Source organism: Eucalyptus grandis, chromosome 7, assembly GCF_016545825.1.
Source record: "Eucalyptus grandis isolate ANBG69807.140 chromosome 7, ASM1654582v1, whole genome shotgun sequence".
Classification (NCBI taxonomy): Eukaryota; Viridiplantae; Streptophyta; class Magnoliopsida; order Myrtales; family Myrtaceae; genus Eucalyptus; species Eucalyptus grandis.
The window spans coordinates 11,774,784-11,793,434 of record NC_052618.1 but is presented as its reverse complement, the minus strand read 5'-3'; the positions used below and the strand labels follow the sequence as shown (position 1 = coordinate 11,793,434).

At 42.4% G+C, this 18,651-nt stretch overlaps 2 protein-coding genes and 2 pseudogenes across 2 annotated transcripts; all 4 read left to right on the top strand.

The window, feature by feature from the left end:
- Positions 1–1,229: 1,229 nt before the first annotated feature.
- On the top strand, positions 1,230–4,034 carry LOC104455039 (annotated as a pseudogene).
- Positions 4,035–5,316: 1,282 nt separating this feature from the next.
- Positions 5,317–8,528, top strand: LOC120295843 (peroxidase 43-like). The gene is made up of 4 exons (XM_039317439.1): positions 5,317–5,526; positions 5,691–5,873; positions 6,143–6,305; positions 8,107–8,528. Exons 1-4 carry the CDS (start codon positions 5,317–5,319, stop codon positions 8,526–8,528), a joined length of 978 nt encoding a protein of 325 aa, XP_039173373.1.
- Positions 8,529–9,896: 1,368 nt separating this feature from the next.
- Positions 9,897–12,765, top strand: LOC120295841 (annotated as a pseudogene).
- A 2,152-nt stretch (positions 12,766–14,917) lies between these two features.
- LOC104452760 (peroxidase 43) lies at positions 14,918–18,149 on the top strand. The gene is made up of 4 exons (XM_010067234.3): positions 14,918–15,127; positions 15,292–15,474; positions 15,745–15,907; positions 17,728–18,149. Exons 1-4 carry the CDS (start codon positions 14,918–14,920, stop codon positions 18,147–18,149), a joined length of 978 nt encoding a protein of 325 aa, XP_010065536.3.
- Positions 18,150–18,651: the final 502 nt, after the last annotated feature.

The window sequence follows — 18,651 nt, the reverse complement described above, 5'->3', positions numbered from 1 at the left end:
CACGTCGTGGCTATCCATATAATCAATCTTAGATTGTTTAGACATTTTTTTGATGATTCCTTGGGTGGATAACTACGTAGTGCCAATGTTATGAGAGCATATAAAGAACCCTCAATGTACAAATGATTGATGAAAAAATGACCATAAAGTACAAATGATTGATGAAAAAATTACCATAAAAATTCTTCACTTATTATATGAATGTCAATTAAATTTTAAATTTTTTAAATTTGATCAATTTAATCTCAAATTTTTTAACAACTTATCGATATAATCCTAACAGCCTATTTTACCCGAAATTGCTAACGTATATGTTACCGTCCTACGTGACACAATTACAGATAATATTTGCAATTTTTCAGAAAAGATTCTGAATTTTTTAAATTTCACATTTTTTTCTTCTCTTTTTTGACTGAAGAGAGTCCTCGATGGTCAGTGGACGAGGTTCTGCATGCCCTCGCCAGGAAATATCATAAAAGTTTTTAAAAAGTCATCCCAACGATTGACTTACGTACGAAAAAAATGGTAGGCATAAAGACAAATAGTCTATAGGAACCTTCCACTCCTAGTCAAATTCAACGTACTATCTTTGGCTAATCTGACAGACACATCTCCGCTCGTCGTTGGCACAACGCCCTCCCCCATCATCGCAACGTCCGTGCATCGAGGCCCGTTTCGCGGGCAATGCATGGTCGATGCAGAAGGAGAAGGCAGAGAATCTGTTGCCTGAAACCAGACATGACAAGAGAATTAACAGAGACAAGACGCAGATCTAGAGAGAGAAACAGGTGGTGGAGCGAGAGGGAGAGGGAGAGGGAGAGAGAGGAAGAGAAACGCAGAGAAGAGAGGAAAGGCCACGACCCATCTTTCCTTTCCTCTCTTCTTGTGCTTCCTCTCGGACATCTAGAGATTTACCATTCGGTTTTCCCCATTTGTCTTGCCGTAATCGATCCATTTTCAAGTGAGTACACGAGGACTTCTGTCTGCTGTCATCTTCTGCCTTCCGTATCGACGCTAAGATCCGGCAAACGGGTGAATCCCGCTTTGGAAATTCGCAAACAGGGTTGGTGCTTCGGTCCTCAAAACTGCTCGAGTTCATTTAGCATTTGATCTTTCGCCTTCCGAGATGTATTGCCTGCGCATGACATGAAATGCTTTTCTTCATCAGGTTCCCACACAATAATAGCACTTGGTGAGAGCGTCTCTTTGTCCATCCTTTTGCACGATCCATGGGTTCAAGCAAGCTGAGGAGAGCCCTTGGAGCTGTCAAAGACCAGACCAGCATTGGCCTGGCGAAGGTCGGTCCTGGCAGGAGCTCGCACTCCGACCTGGAAATCGTGATAGTGAAGGCGACCCGGCACGACGATTTCCCGGCGGAGGAGAAGCACATCCAGGAGATCATCAACCTGACATGCTACTCCCGGTCATCCATAAGCGCGTGCATCGACACCTTGTCCAAGCGCCTCAACAAGACCCGGAACTGGACCGTCGCGCTCAAAACGCTCATCCTGATCCAGAGGCTCCTGTCCAAGGGTGACCTCGTGTACGAGGAGGAGATCTTCTTCGCCACAAGGCGGGGGACCCGCTTCCTCAACATGTCCGACTTCCGCGACGCGTCGGGGTCCAACTCGTCGGACTTCTCGGCGTTCGTCCGGACGTACGCAATGTACCTCGACGAGCAGCTGGAATACAGGATGCTGGGGCGTCGGCGGACACGCGGAAAGTACGGCCTTGATGAAGAAGAGGAGGAAGACGGGCAAGGCAGCACCAAGATCACGCCGGTTCGAGAGATGAAATATGACGAGATGTTTTCCAAGATGCAGCATTTTCAACAGCTATTCCAACGGTTCTTGGCGTGCAAGCCAACAGGTTGGTCCACCATCAAATGCAACCCTCATTGAATACTTATAGACCCAAAAAAAAAAAAAAGATCTTGGCAATTAAAAAAGAATTGGAATACAGATGTTTTTATGTATAAAAAAAACTCCAATTTTAACTCCAATCCTAAGTCTACCCTGACCCTTCTTTTTGTCTAGAAAATATTATCGATTTTGACTCAAGTGTTAAATTTGCCTTCATTATTCCTCAAAAATCATCGGTAGTAATCCCTAATTTCCTCAATTTTTTTATATAAACGAATGGTTTTGTTTCAGCACCTTACTAATGAGGATTTGTTAACGATATGGAAATGTCACGCGACTATTTTTGGATTGGGGGTCAACGGGGAAAGATTCAAAATCAAACAAAAAAATTCGGGATAAATTTGAAGTTAGAGTTAAAATTAATGATTTTTATAAACAAAAAAAAAGGTGCAGAGTATATTTGGGATTAGATCTAAAGTTTGGATATTTTTTAAGGGGAAAAAGAAGTTTGGGACAGAATTGAAACAAAACCTAAATTTGAGGGCTTTTGAGGAATTAGGCCTAGTATCACTAGACTATGAAAGAGAGTTATACACCTTACATCATTTAGAAACTTTCTGCATGTTAAAAAAATTATGGGGTATGCAATTAGACAGCTTGAACTAGTCGGAGGATGTGACTTCCTTGATAGAAATTGCAGTACATTCACCAAGAATACGGAGCAGTTTTGAATTTGCTACAAAGAATTACCCTGCTTACTCAATGCCGATGTTGATATCGGTCATGTTGAATCTTTTTCGAATGGAACAGGTCGAGTGAAGAACGACAGACTGATTTTTGTGGCCCTATACGCAATAGTAAAAGAAAGCTTCCAACTCTACTGTGAAATGAGGGAGATCATGGTGATACTATTTGATAGATTCACAGAGATGGAGCTCGCAGATTGCGGGAAGGCATATGAGATCTTCTTGAGAGTACGGAAGCAATTCTACGCGCTCGAGGAATTTTACGCTTGGTGCAAGAACGTCGGCATCGCCCGTACTTCCGAGTACCCTGAAATCGAGAGAATTACACACAAGAAACTTGATCTGATGGAACGTGTCATTCGGGACAAAGTAGCCGTAGCGAAAGGTTGGAGAGCGCCAAATGCAAAGCCAAAGAATGTTATTGTGCAAGAAATAGTCGAAGCAGAAGCAAGTGAACCAAACATGAATTCAGTCACGGCGCTGCCATACCGCCGGAGGGATTGAGCGAATCGGCTGTTGCGGAGAAGGAAGAACCGAAGAAAGAGGACACACAGCAACAAGCCGACCTGCTAAATCTAGGAGACAACGCGGCGGCTCCCGCAGAACACGGAGATAAAATGGCATGGACATTATTCGATGGCGACGCACTGCCGGTCGGTCCTGACCCGGCACCCAAATGGGAGGCATTCGGTAATGATACGGCAGATTGGGAATCCCCGCTTGTGCAATCGGCAAGCAGTTTGTCAAATCAAAAGACGACACTAGCTGGTGGTCTGGATATGTGGTCGTTCAACGGAATGAATCAGCATGGAGCAACAGCCGCCGGGGCTAGAACTAGTGCAGCATATGCGGGCAATGGGAGTGCGAGTAGTGTCACGGTCAGGCCAGCTGGCCAGCCGGCGATGCTGGCTTTGCCTGCGCCGCCGGCTCCAGTGGGTGGGGCGACCTCCAATTTCGCCGATCCCTTTGCAGCATCGCTTACCGTTGCTCCACCGCCATGCGTGCAGGTGTCGGATCTGGAGAAGAAGCAGAGGCATTTGGTTGACGAGCAGCTCTTGCTGCTAAAATGCACGTACTCAATGGCAGGCTAGTGTTCTTTTATCCCGTTTTGAGAGAAGACGAGTCCGCAGAAAACCATTTCCCCGAGCACCCTTGTTTCGTATTGGTTTCAGCGTCGGAACAGATATTAAGTTCACGATATAGCCGGGCTTTACTCACAATGGTGAAGCGAGGTCCTTACACCAAGGAAATCGAAGAAGCGGCTAGGCTTAAACATCTGGAGTTCAAGGAAAACCACCTAAAGTGGATGGAAGACGGTAATCTTCATTCTGCAGTTTTTAGCCCTGGTGAGTCGGTATGCGTTGCAGAGGGCGACACCAAAGTTAGTAAAGAAACAAAGCCGAAGTATAGAGGGAAATATGTGTAGTGCAGTCCTCCTGAAAGCAGAATTTAATAGGCTATTAGGCTAGAGAGAGAGATTTATTGACGAGGGAGTGAAGTTTATGAACTTACGATGCAGAGCCCTCTCGTCAGTTTTAGCAATCCAATTTACTGATGCATTTTGTTCCTTCTCAAATATGAAAGAGACGACACTGCCTTCCACACTGATCCCATTTTAGTTTACATGTATTTTTGGCACTCAAAATTTGTGCATCTTAGTCCAAGTGATCATTAATCCGAGTCTTGAAGAAACTGTCCATGTATGATTTCTGATAAGAACAAAATATTTGTGTTCCTCTAGAACTGGTAGTTTAAATCATCGGATAGCAAGTAGTCGCATTTTCCAATTGTTGATCAATGAAAGTTCATCTAGTCATAAGAGATTACTCCGATGTTGTGTTTTCTGGTCTTTCTGAATCTACACAAGTTGCATGGGCATTCGATTTACACATTTGAATTGATTTCTCCAAAACAAAATGAGGAAATGCAATCCTGGCTGTAAACACGCTATGACATGAGAACGCTTCCATTGTACCGATGGAAAATATGAAAGAGAGATCTCCCTCCAAGTCGTATATATGAAATAGCTTTCCATAGATTTCAATATATATTCATGAAATTGAGTATGAAATTCTATTTACTCCCTTGAAATTGTATATATGTCTTCCTCCCTTGCCTGCTAGATTTTTGAAATGGTACACAAATAAAAAAGGAAGTGCTTCAAATCATTTCTACTTGACTCGGACCTTTCTCAAAAAAGTTCTCAAAAGGTTGAGAAATTTCAAATTGTTTGTAGACAAGGAATGCACGTTGGGGAAACAAATTAGTGCAGGGATAATGTTGGAAAAAGAAATAGTTTATCGAGCCTCTCGATAAGTTCCTTCGACCTTTTATTATATCTAATTTATCGTGTCCCCTTGGGACAAAGCCAGTAAAACCCTGTCTTTCTCCCTGGAAAGTCAGATGAAAAGCGCTACGGGAGAAGCAGAAAAAGCAGAGAAAGAGGAAGGTGACAAAGTGCCATGCAACTTGGTTGCCACATTGCTCGGACACCAACGTTGTCAGCTCTTGAGCTGCCTTATATCTCTGTCCGCTCCTCATTACATCTCCTCTCTCTCTCTCTCTCTCTCTCTCTCTCTCTCTCTCTCTCTCTCCTTCAGTCCCTTCATCTTCATCTTCTTCCTCTTCATCTTCCTCTCACCTGTGAACTTTCTCAACTTCTCATCCACAGTATAATATTTGCCATATAACAACACAGGCACACTACCATGGATCTAGAGCTCTTACGGGTTCTTGCACTGCTCGCTTATTGTTGCTTGATGGGAACGGGTAATGCGCAGCTCAGATTCGGTTTCTACGGCCAAACCTGCCCTTCTGCCGAGCCCATCGTGAGATCCGTCGTTCGAAATGCGGTCATCTCCAACCCCACCATGGCCGCCGTCTTGCTTCGCCTTCACTTCCATGACTGCTTTGTCAAGGTCTCTCTATCGCTCAATATGCTCTGCTTTCCTCATATCATGACTAGTAATGCTTCAAAAGTTGAAAGATTCTTGATAGATAAATGCTCTTGAATAAGACCCTTTTATCTAGGAATGAGACTGTTAAGGTCGATCTTGTGATTTTGATGCTATGTATCTTTTAGGGATGTGATGGTTCGATTCTTATAGAGAACGGGCGAAGTGCGGAGAGGAATGCGTTCGGGCACCAAGGGGTGGGCGGATTTGAGGTGATCGAGGAAGCCAAGAAGCACCTCGAGGTCACTTGCCCCGGTGTCGTCTCGTGCGCCGACATCGTTGCCTTAGCAGCTAGAGATGCTGTCGCAATGGTTCGCCTCTCTTTTATTTGTGTTCTCTTGATTTGCACATACATGTTAGTCGTCTGTTTAGGATGATCATATACGGATGTACCATGGGTCAATTATCTAGCATGCCTAGGATGGATTTTTCGTGTACTCATGAATCAGTATCATGATTGAATATGAATTCCGAATAGAATGATGCGCAAAATTAGTACAATGGCCGGATAATTGTTACGAACTGAATTTATGAAGTGACATGACAAATTGACAACACACTAATATTAATGTGTGTGAAGGCAAATGGGCCTGATTATGAGGTTCCGACTGGGCGCCGGGATGGGAGGGTGTCAAATGTGTCGCTGGCCGAGGACATGCCGGACGTCGGCGACTCCATCCAACAGCTTAAGTCCAAGTTCTTCCAGAAAGGCCTCACCGAAAAGGACCTCGTCCTCCTAAGCGGTACAGCCCCTCTCTCTCTCTACCACTCTCTCTCTCCCTCCCTCCCCTCTCTCTCTCTCCCTCCAAGTAGTCATGCTGACTTGGTGAGCTGATGTTGGTTTGGAAGCCTAAATAACATGAAAGAGTTGTCATCAATCGTCATGTTGGAGTCGGAGCATCAAAATTAGAATTTCGTTTAGCTGGTTTTTGATGGGTAAGGAACAGATAATTCTGCTCTCACATTCTCAATTACATTTAATGACACATCCTTCAATGATGATTCTTTGTAATTAGACTTGTAATCCAAGTTCACAGTTCTAAAATTCATTCAAGACTACAAGGATTGGGGAAAATTACAAAAAAACGATCTGAACATATTGTACTAATATCAATTTAATTATAAAATTTTCAGTTTGGCCAATTTAGCCATAGGCCTTTGAATTATTTGTTAATTTGCCATCCAATTTTGGTTGGAACTCATTGAATAGATGCCTTACATGACATGGGCAACGCTGACATATAAATGTTTTGCTCTTTTTTTTTTCTTTTTTTTTTTTTTTCCTTTCTTGTGACTCGCCATCAATTCAAAAAAAAAAAAAAAAATTACAAAAATTGTTCATGTTAGTGCCAATCATGACATGTAAGATGACTTGAATCTATGCTAGTGATTGCAAACCAAAATTAGCTGAAATGATTAAATTAATAAATTGTTTAAATGTTTACAATTAAATTAATCAAATTGAAAAATTTAGGACTAAATTGACATCTACTCAATATGTTTATGAATTTTTTGATAATTATCCTATAGGGATTGATAATATAGACAAGTGTTCTAAATTCTATACATGTTCTATCTAGGAATCTAAAACTTACCCGTTGGAACAAGTTCATCATTTTCTAAAGCATGGAATCTATTTTGCATACCCTAAAACCTAAAACCTACCATGTCACAAGTTTTAGGGTCACTTTCAGAGTCTACTTAGGTTTCACCTTTGTTATTAATTAAATGAGTACAATGAATTATCACCTTTAATAACCATCAATTGCTATTACAATCCAATGACCATAACCATCATTTACACACACGAAAAATATGAAATATTAACAAACTAAAAGTGTTATGAAATGAAAGCCCGATTATACAACCATCATCGAACGCCACGTAATACAACAATATCGCACAAAGACATAAACTAAGAAAATACAAAAAAACTTATTATAGATTCTAGGTTATAAGTTTTAGGTTTCAAGTTCTAGGTTCCTCCAATTTAGAACCTAGAACCTGCTCATTAAAATAGATTCTTCAATTTTTGGAACTTGTACTTATCCTACATACCTTGGAATTTAGAAACGAACAATTTCTAACCAGTCCGGTTCTTAGATTTCAAGTTCTAGTCTGGAAACCATGCTCAACCCTAATTGATACGATGCCTGTGTTAAGTGGTCTCTCTTACTTCATCAAAAAATTCTTTCCTTAAGCTAAGAATGTACTTATAATTTCATTTTTAAAAATATAAATATTTTTTTCATAATTTTAAAAGTTCGTACGGTGTTATATATGAATATTTTTAGGTATTCGTTATTAAATGAATATCGAATCCTAAAGAATAAAGAGATAGTAACAATGCCAATGGCTTGAACTCCACATTGATTTCTCCTGAACCATGAACCAACTTGAGATTATTAAGTAAATCTAAGCGGACTTCGTTTATTGAATGAAACAGGGTCGCTTGTTTTAAGTGTCTAATAGAACTGATTAGTGAAGAAAACAAACTTGTAAATCTCTAGCATGCATAACATCACTTTCAATTTCATGTTTCAGCCGCGCATACAATCGGAACCACTGCATGCTTCTTCATGACGGACCGTCTGTACAACTTCATGCCCGGCGGCAGATCGGACCCTTCGATCAACCCCGACTTCTTGCCGGAGCTAAAGTCAATGTGCCCGCAGAACGGCGACGTGAATGTGCGGATACCAATTGACCACGGCAGCGAGCAGACATTCGACGACCAGATCCTCCGGAACATCAGGAGCGGATCGGCCGTTTTGGAGTCGGACGCGAAGCTAAATGACGACCCGGTGACACGAAGCGTGATTGAATCTTACATGGGTCTCTTCAACCCGATCTTCGGGCCCTCCTTTGAAGCGGATTTCGTCGAATCAATGGTAAAAATGGGTCAGATCGGTGTCAAGACGGGTTCAAATGGAGAGATCAGGCGGGTTTGCAGATCTTTTAACTAACCCTCAAAATCATATCTTACCTTGTGCATTTCTTGGTCTCAATGAATAGGTTGTCCTAGATCATTTGGACTAATTGCCCCATTTTTGAAGACATAATGTTAACAAAGTTCACCGCGTTCCAAAATTGTAACTTTTGTATGGATTTTTAAGTGTTCTCGAAGTACGTCCACATCGTGGCTATCCATATAATCAATCTTAGATTGTTTAGACATTTTTTTGATGATTCCTTGGGTGGATAACTACCTAGTGCCAATGTTACGAGAGCATACAAAGAACCCTCGATGTACAAATGATTGACGAAAAAATTACCATAAAAATTCTTCACTTATTATATGAATGTCAATAAATTTTAAAATCAATTTAGTCTCAAATTTTTAACAACTTATCAATATAATCCTATCGGCCTATTTTACCCGAAATTGCTAACGTAAACGTTGGCTTTTCAACATAACACAATTAGTAATAATGCAGATAATATTTGTAGTTTTTCAAAAAGATTCTGAATTTTTTTATATTACATTATTTTCTTCTCTTTTTTCACTGATGAGAGTCCTCGATGGTCAGTGGACGAGGTTCTGCATGCCCTCCTCGCCAGGAAATATCATAAAAGTTCTTAAAAAATCATCCCAACGATTGACTTACATCTGAAAAAAATAGTAGGCATGAAGACAAATAGTCTATAGGAACCTTCCTCTCCTAGTCAAATTCAACGTACTAGCTTTGGCTTATCTGACAGACACATCTCCGCTCGTCGTTGGCACAACGCCCGTCCCCCACCCATCGCAACGTCCGAGCTTCGAGGCCCGTTTCGCGGCCAATGCATGGTCGATGCAGAAGGAGAAGGCAGAGAATCTGTTGCCTGAAACCAGACATGGCAATAGAATTAACAGAGACAAGACGCAGATTTAGAGAGAGAAACAGGTGGTGGAGCGAGAGGGAGAGGGAGAGGGAGAGGGAGAGAGAGGAAGAGAAACGCAAATAAGAGAGGAAAGGCCACGACCCATCTTTCCTTTCCTCTCTTCTTGTGCTTCCTCTCAGACATCTAGAGATTTACCATTCAGTTTTCCGCGTTTATCTTGCCGTAATCGATCCATTTTCAAGTGAGTACACGAGGACTTCTGTCTGCTGTCATCTTCTGCCTTCCGTCTCGACGCTAAGATCCGGCAAACGGGTGAATCCCGCTTTGGAAATTCGCAAACGGGGTTGGTGCGTCGGTCCTCAAAACTGCTCGAGTTCATTTAGCATTTGATCTTTCGCCTTCCGAGATGTATTGCCTGCGCATGACATGAAATGCTTTTCTTCATCAGGTTCCCACACAATAATAGCGCTTGGTGAGACCGTCTCTTTGTCCATCCTTTTGCACGATCCATGGGTTCAAGCAAGCTGAGGAGAGCCCTTGGAGCTGTCAAAGACCAGACCAGCATCGGCCTGGCGAAGGTCGGTCCCGGCAGGAGCTCGCACTCCGACCTGGAAATCGCGATAGTGAAGGCGACCCGGCACGACGATTTCCCGGCGGAGGAGCAGCACATCCAGGAGATCATCAGCCTGACATGCAACTCCCGCTCGTCCATAAGCGCGTGCATCGACACCTTGTCGAAGCGCCTCAACAAGACCCGGAACTGGACCGTCGCGCTCAAGACGCTCATCCTGATCCAGAGGCTCCTGTCCAAGGGTGACCTCGTGTACGAGGAGGAGATCTTCTTCGCCACAAGGCGGGGGACCCGCTTCCTCAACATGTCCGACTTCCGTGACGCGTCGCGGTCCAACTCCTTGGACTTCTCGGCGTTCGTCCGGACGTACGCATCGTACCTCGACGAGCAGCTGGATTACAGGATGCTGGGTCGGCGGCGGAAAGGCGGAAAGTGCGGCCTTGATGAAGAAGGGGAGGAAGACGGGCAAGGCAGCACCAAGATCACGCCGGTTCGAGAGATGAAATATGACCTGATGTTTTCCAAGATGCAGCATTTTCAACAGCTATTCCGACGGTTCTTGGCGTGCAAGCCAACAGGTTGGTCCACCATCAAATGCAACCCTCATTGAATACTTATAGACCCAAAACAAAAAAATAAAAAATTCTTGCCAATTAAAAGAGAATTGGAATACAGATGTTTTTAAGTATAAAAAAACTCCAATTTTAACTCCAATCCTAAGTCTACCTTGACCCTTCTTTTTGTCTAGAAAATATGATCGATTTTGACTAAAGTGTTAAATTTGCCTTCATTATTCCTCAAAAATCATCGGGAGTAATCCCTAATTTCCTCAATTTTTCATATAAACAAATGGTTTTGTTTCAGCACCTCACTAATGAGGATTTGTTAACGATATGGAAATTTCACGTGACGATTTTTGGATTAGGGGTCAACAGGGGAAGATTCAAAGTCAAACAAAAAAATTCGGGATAAATTTGAAGTTAGAGTTAAAATTAATGATTCTTATAGACAAAAAAAAAGGTGCAGAGTATATTTGGGATCGGATCTAAAGTTTGGATCTTTTTTTAAGGGGAAAAAGAAGTCTAGGACAGAATTGGAACTAAACCTAAATTTGAGGACTTTTAAGGAATTAGGCCTAGTATCACTAGACTGTGAAAGAGAGTTATACACCTTACATCATTTAGAATCTTTGGCCTAGTATCAGTAGACTATGAAAGAGAGCTATACACCTTACATCATTTAGAAACTTTCTGCATGTTAAAAAAATTATGGGGTATGCAAGTAGCAGCTTGAACTAGTCGGTGGATGTGACTTCCTTGATAGAAATTGCAGTACATTCACCAATCATATGGAGCAGTTCTGAATTTGCTACAAAGAATTACCCTGCTTAATCAATACCGATGTCGATATTGGTCATGTTCAATCTTTTTCAAATGGAACAGGTCGAGTGAAGAACGACAGAGTGATTTTTGTGGCCCTATACGCAATAGTAAAAGAAAGCTTCCAACTCTACTTTGAAATGACGGAGATCATGGTGATACTATTTGATAGATTCACAGAGATGGAGATCGCAGATTGTGCGAAGGCATATGACATCTTCTTGAGAGTACAGATGCAATTCTACGCGCTCGAGGATTTTTACGCTTGGTGCAAGAACGTCGGCATCGCCCGTACTTCCGAGTACCCTGAAATCGAGAGAATTACACACAAGAAACTTGATCTAATGGAACGTGTCATTCGGGACAAAGTAGCCGTAGCGAAAGGTTGGAGAGCGCCAAATGCAAAGCCAAAGAATGTTATTGTGCAAGAAACAGTCGAAGCAGAAGCAAGTGAACCAGACATGAATTCAGTCAAGGCGATGCCGCCACCGCCGGAGGGATTGAGCGAATCGGCTGTTGCGGAGAAGGAAGAACCGAAGAAAGAGGACACACAGCAACAAGCCGACCTGCTAAATCTAGGAGACAACGCGGCGGCTCCCGCAGAACACGGAGATAAAATGGCATGGACATTATTCGATGGCGACGCACTGCCGGTCGGTCCTGACCCGGCACCCAAATGGGAGGCATTCGGTAATGATACGGCAGATTGGGAATCCCCGCTTGTGCAATCGGCAAGCAGTTTGTCAAATCAAAAGACGACACTAGCTGGAAGGTCTGGATATGTGGTCGTTCAACGGAATGAATCAGCATGGAGCAACAGCCGCCGGGGCTAGAACTAGTGCAGCATATGCGGGCAATGGGAGTGCGAGTAGTGTCACGGTCAGGCCAGCTGGCCAGCCGGCGATGCTGGCTTTGCCTGCGCCGCCGGCTCCAGTGGGTGGGGCGACCTCCAATTTCGCCGATCCCTTTGCAGCATCGCTTACCGTTGCTCCACCGCCATGCGTGCAGGTGTCGGATCTGGAGAAGAAGCAGAGGCATTTGGTTGACGAGCAGCTCTTGCTGCTAAAATGCTCGTACTCAATGGCAGGCTAGTGTTCTTTTATCCCGTTTTGAGAGAAGACGAGTCCGCAGAAAACCATTTCCCCGAGCACCCTTGTTTCGTATTGGTTTTCAGCATCGGAACAGATATTAAGTTCACGACATAGCCGGGTTTTACTCACAATGGTGAAGCGAGGTCCTTACACCAAGGAAATCGAAGAAGCGGCTAGGCTTAAACATCTGGAGTTCAAGGAAAACCACCTAAAGTGGATGGAAGACGGTAATCTTCATTCTGCAGTTCTTAGCCCTGGTGAGTCGGTATGCGTTGCAGAGGGCGACACCAAAGTTAGTAAAGAAACAAAGCCGAAGTATAGAGGGAAATATGTGTAGTGGAGTCCTCCTGAAAGCAGAATTTAACAGGCTATTAGGCTAGAGAGAGAGATTTATTGACGAGGGAGTGAAGTTTATGAACTTACGATGCAGAGCCCTCTCGTCAGTTTTAGCAATCCAATTTACTGATGCATTTTGTTCCTTCTCAAATATGAAAGAGACGACACTGCCTTCCACACTGATCCCATTTTAGTTTACATGTATCCTTGGCACTCAAAATTTGTTCATCTCAGTAAGTTGCAATCCAAGCGATCATTAATCTGAGTCTTGAAGAACCTATGCATGTATGATTTCTGATATGAACAAAATGGTTGTGTTCCTCTAGAACTAGTAGTTTAAATCACCGGATAGCAAGTAGTCTCATTTTCCAATTGTTGATCAATGAAAGTTCATCTGGTCATAAGAGATTACTCTGATGTTGTGTTTTCCGGTCTGTTTGAATCCACACAAATTGCATGGGCATTCGATTTACACATTTGAACTGATTGTAAACACGCTTTGACATGAGAACGCTTCCATTGTACCGATGGAAAATATGAAAGAGAGATCTCCCTCCGAGTCGTATATATGAAACAGCTTTCCATAGATTTCAATATATATTCATGAAATTGAGTATGAAATTCTATTTACTCGCTTGAAATTGTATATATGTCTTCCTCCCTTGCCTGCTAGATTTTTGAAATGGTACATAAATAAAAAAAAGAAGTGCTTCAAATCATTTCTATTTGACCCGGACCTTTCTCAAAAAAGTTCTCAAAAGGTTGAGAAATTTCAAATTGTTTGTAGACAAGGAATGCACGTTGGAAAAAGAAATAGTTTATCGAGCCTCTCGATAAGTTCCTTCGACCTTTTATGTCCCCTTGGGACAAAGCCAGTAAAACCCTGTCTTTCTCCCTGGAAAGTCAGATGAAAAGCGCTACGGGAGAAGCAGAAAAAGCAGAAAAAGAGGAAGGTGACAAAGTGCCATGCAACTTGGTTGCCACATTGCTCCAGGACACCAACGTTGTCAGCTCTTGAACTGCCTTATATCTCTGTATGCTCCTCATTACGAGTGTGTTTGGGAATCACTTTTGGAGAAAGCCTTTTGGAAAATCCAAAGACCTTTGACTTAAATGTGTTTTTCAAAATGCAAACTGTGTTTAGTAAATTGTACTTTGAAAGCTCTTTGTGAAGTGCTTTGAGCAAAATAGTGTTTGGGGAATTACATTTACAAATGAGTTTTGTGGTAAAAGAAATTATTAAAAGAAAAATTAAAAACAAAAATTGACCGGCAAGGGCAGCGGCCGTCGGCGACCTCCGGCGACCGTCGACGACCGCGGATCTGGGGCGGCGAGGTCGCGCGCGTTGCGTGACGCGGCCTCGACCTCCGGCGACGCCGGATCTGGGGCAGCGAGGTCGCGCGAAGCCGCCTCGACCTCCGGCGACCTAGATCCGAGGCGTCGAGGTCGCGGGAGGACCTGGCCGCCCTGGATCTGGGTTGCGACGGGGTCGCGGGAGGTCGCGCGACGCCGCCGCGACCCAAATTCGGGGGCGGCGAGGTCGCGCAACCCAAATCTGGTCGCCACTCGAGCCTCCGGCACCAGATTTGGTCACGACCACCAGACCTGCGACCAAATGGGTCGCGCGGCCCCGGCGAGCTCCGCGCGGAGGTCACAGTGCGGCAAGCGACGGTCGCCGGCAACGCCGCAACTCGCGGAGGTCGTCCGACTCTCCGACGATGATCGCCTAGGTTGCGACGTCCCTGTAGCAGTGTTTCATCCAAGGACACGAACCGGAAAAGCAAAAAATTCATGAGGATAATTTTGGAAATAAAAAAAAAGTGAACAATATCGCGTGGGCATGCCGAGAAAGTTGAAAGCCCAAGGCAGGTGACCTGCCTTGGGCTTTCAGCCTTAAAAATGCTAGCATTTTGCCCAAGTCTCATCCAAATTTTTTTCCCAAACACCCTTTTTTTTGCCCAAAGGGCTTTGGACCCCCAAGGGGCTTTGGGAAGTGGTTCCCAAACGCACCTCTCTCTCTCTCTCTCTCTCTCTCTCTCCTTCAGTCCCTTCATCTTCATCTTCTTCCTCTTCATCTTTCTCTCACCTGTGAACTTTCTCAACTTCTCATCCACAGTACAATATTTGCCATATAAGAACACAGGCACACTACCATGGATCTAGAGCTCTTACGGGTTCTTGCACTGCTCGCTTATTGTTGCTTGATGGGAACGGGTAAGGCGCAGCTCAGATTCGGTTTCTACGGCCTAACCTGCCCTTCTGCCGAGCCCATCGTGAGATCCGTCGTTCGAAACGCGGTCATCTCCAACCCCACCATGGCCGCCGTCTTGCTTCGCCTTCACTTCCATGACTGCTTTGTCGAGGTCTCTCTCTCGCTCAATATGCTCTGCTTTCCTCATATCATGACTAGTAATGCTTCAAAAGTTGAAAGATTCTTGATAGATAAATGCTCTTGAATAAGACCCTTTTATCTAGGAATGAGACTGTTAAGGTCGATCTTGTGATTTTGATGCTATGTAATTTTTAGGGATGTGATGGTTCAATTCTTATAGAGAACGGGCGAAGTGCGGAGAGGAATGCGTTCGGGCACCAAGGGGTGGGCGGATTTGAGGTGATCGAGGAAGCCAAGAAGCACCTCGAGGTCACTTGCCCCGGTGTCGTCTCGTGCGCCGACATCGTTGCCTTAGCAGCTAGAGATGCTGTCGCAATGGTTCGCCTCTCTTTTATTTGTGTTCTCTTAATTTGCACATACAGGTTAGTCGTCTGTTTAGGATGATCATATATGGATGTACCATTAGTCAACTATCTAGCATGCCTAGGATAGATTTTTCGTGTACTCATGAATCAGGATCGTGATTGAATATGAATTCTGAATAGAAATGATGTATGAAATTAGTACAATGGCCAGATAATTGTTACAAACTGAATTTCTGAAGTGATGTGACAAATTGACAACACACTAATATTAATGTGTGCGAAGGCAAATGGACCTGCTTATGAAGTTCCAACGGGGCGCCGGGATGGGAGGGTGTCAAATGTGTCGCTGGCAGAGGACATGCCGGACGTCGGCAACTCCATCCAACAGCTCAAGTCCAAGTTCTTCCAGAAAGGCCTCACTGAAAAGGACCTCGTCCTCCTTAGCGGTACAGCCTCTCTCTCTCTCTCTCTCTCTCTCTCTCTCTCTCTCTCAGTAGACATGCTGATTTGATGAGCTGATGTTGGTTTGGAAGCCTAAAAAACATGAGAAAGGTGTCATCAATCGTCATGTTGGAGTTGGAGCATCAAAATTAGAATTTCGTTTGGCTGGTTTTTAGTGGGTAAGAAACAGATTATTCTACTCACATTCTCAACTACATACAATGACACATCCTTCAACGATGACTCTTTGTAATTAGGTTTGTAATCCAATTTCACAATTCTAAAAATCGTCCAAGACTACAAGGATTGGGGAAAATTATGAAAAATGTTAGGAATATATTGTACAAATACCAATTCAATTATAAACTTTTCAATTTGGTCAATTTAATCGTAAACCTTTTAAGCATATGTTAATATTCCATCCAAATTTAGCTAGAACTTATTGATATAGACGCCGAAGGTCTTACATGACACAGCTAATGCTAACATGTACAATTATTTTGCATTTTTAATTTCTTTTTTCTTTTTCTTTTTTTTTTTTTTTTGGTTTCTTTCTCTTTCTTACGGCCTTGCTATCAAATATTAAAAAAAAAATCCAAAACACTGCAAAAATCATCTATGTTAGTGCCAATTGTGGCATGTAAGACAATTGTCATTTATGTTGGTAATTTCCAACCAAAATTGGCCGGAATGACTAAATTAACAAATTGTCTAAAGGTTTATTACTAAGTTGACTAAATTGAAAAGTTTAAGGCTAGATTGACATCCACATATTTTTTTTGGTAATTATCTTATAGGAATTAATATTAGAGATGAGCGGTTCCAAGCTCCATACAAGTTCCACTTGAAACCTAGAATTTGGAACATATCCATTTAAATAGATTTCTCATTTTCTAGACTTAAAATCTATCATGGGGACTTTGGAACCTAGAACCTATCTTATCATAGATTCTAAAGTCAGTTCCAAGATCTACATAAGTTTCACCTTTATTATTAATTGGATAATTACAATAAATTATCACTTTTAGCAATAGTCAATTGTTGCCACAATCTATTTATCATAATTTATATTTGGATACACGAAAAATATGAAATATTAATAAAGTAAATGTTTTAACCATAAAATAGAAGCTCGGACTAGTGAGCCCATATTATACACTCATAATCGAATGCCATAGAATACTACAAGATTGTGCGAAAACATAGCCAAGAAAAACATAGAAATTTATTTTGGATTCCAAGGTTTAAGGTTCTAAGTTTCATTAACCTAGAATTTAGGACCTACTCATTGAAACATTATTTTCAATTTTGAAACCTGAAACCTACCTTACATACTTTGAAATCTAGAATCGAACATGTTACCATTGGTTCGGTTCTTAGATTTTAGGTTCTACCCCAAAATCATATTTATCCCTAATTGATATAATGGCCGTGTTATGTGGTCTCCCTTGCTTCCATATATCATCAATAATTTCTTTCCTTAAGCTAAGCATGTACTTATAACTTCATTTTTTTAAATATAAATATTTTTAATATAATTTTAAAAGTTCATATGGTGTTATATGTGAATATTTTTTTAGGTATTCGGTATTAAATGAATATCGAATCCTAAAGAATTAAGAGATAGTAACAATGGCAATGGCTTGAACTCCACATTGATTTCTCCTGAACCATGAACCAACTTGAGATTATTCCAGTAAACCTAAGCGGACTTCGTTTATTGAATGAAACAGGGTCGCTTGTTTTTAAGTGTCTAATAGGACTGATTAGTTAAGAAAACAAATTTGTGAATCTCTGATATTCACTTCCAATTTTCATGTTGCAGCCGCGCATACCATCAGAACCACCGCATGCTTCTTCATGACGGACCGTCTGTACAACTTCATGCCCGGCGGCGGATCGGACCCTTCGATCAACCCCGACTTCTTGCCGGAGATAAAGTCAATGTGCCCGCAGAACGGCGGCGTGAATGTGCGGATGCCAATCGATCACGGCAGCGAGCAGACATTCGACGACCAGATCCTCCGGAACATCAGGAGCGGATGGGCCGTTTTGGAGTCGGACGCGAAGCTAAATGACGACCCGGTGACGCGGAGCGTGATCGAATCTTACGTGGGTCTCTTCAACCCGATCTTCGGGCCTCCCTTCGAAGCGGATTTCGTCGAATCAATGGTAAAAATGGGTCAGATCGGTGTCAAGACGGGTTCAAATGGAGAGATCAGGCGGGTTTGCAGATCTTTTAACTAACCCTCAAAATCATATCTTACCTTACTTGTGCATTTCTTGGTCTTAATGAATAGGTTGTCCTAGATCATTTGGACTAATTGTCCCATTTTTGAAGACATAATGTTAACAAAGTTCACCGCGTTCCAAAATTGTAACTTTTGTACGGATTTTTAAGTGTTCTCGAAGTGCCTTCCATATAATCAATCTTTGATTGTTTAGACAATTTTTTGATGATTCCTTGGGTGGATGACTACACAGTACCAATGTTACGAGAGCATACAAAGAACCCTCAGTGTACAAATGATTGATGAAAAAATTACCAAAAAAATTCTTCACTTATTATATGAATGTCAACTAAATTTTAAATTTTTTTTTAGTTTGATCAATTTAATCTCAAATTTTTTAACAACTTATCAATATGATCATATCGGCCTACTTTACCTGAAATAGCTAACGTGAATGCTGATCATCCTACATGACACAACTAGCAATAATGCACAAGGCTCTGCATGCCCTCAGCCAG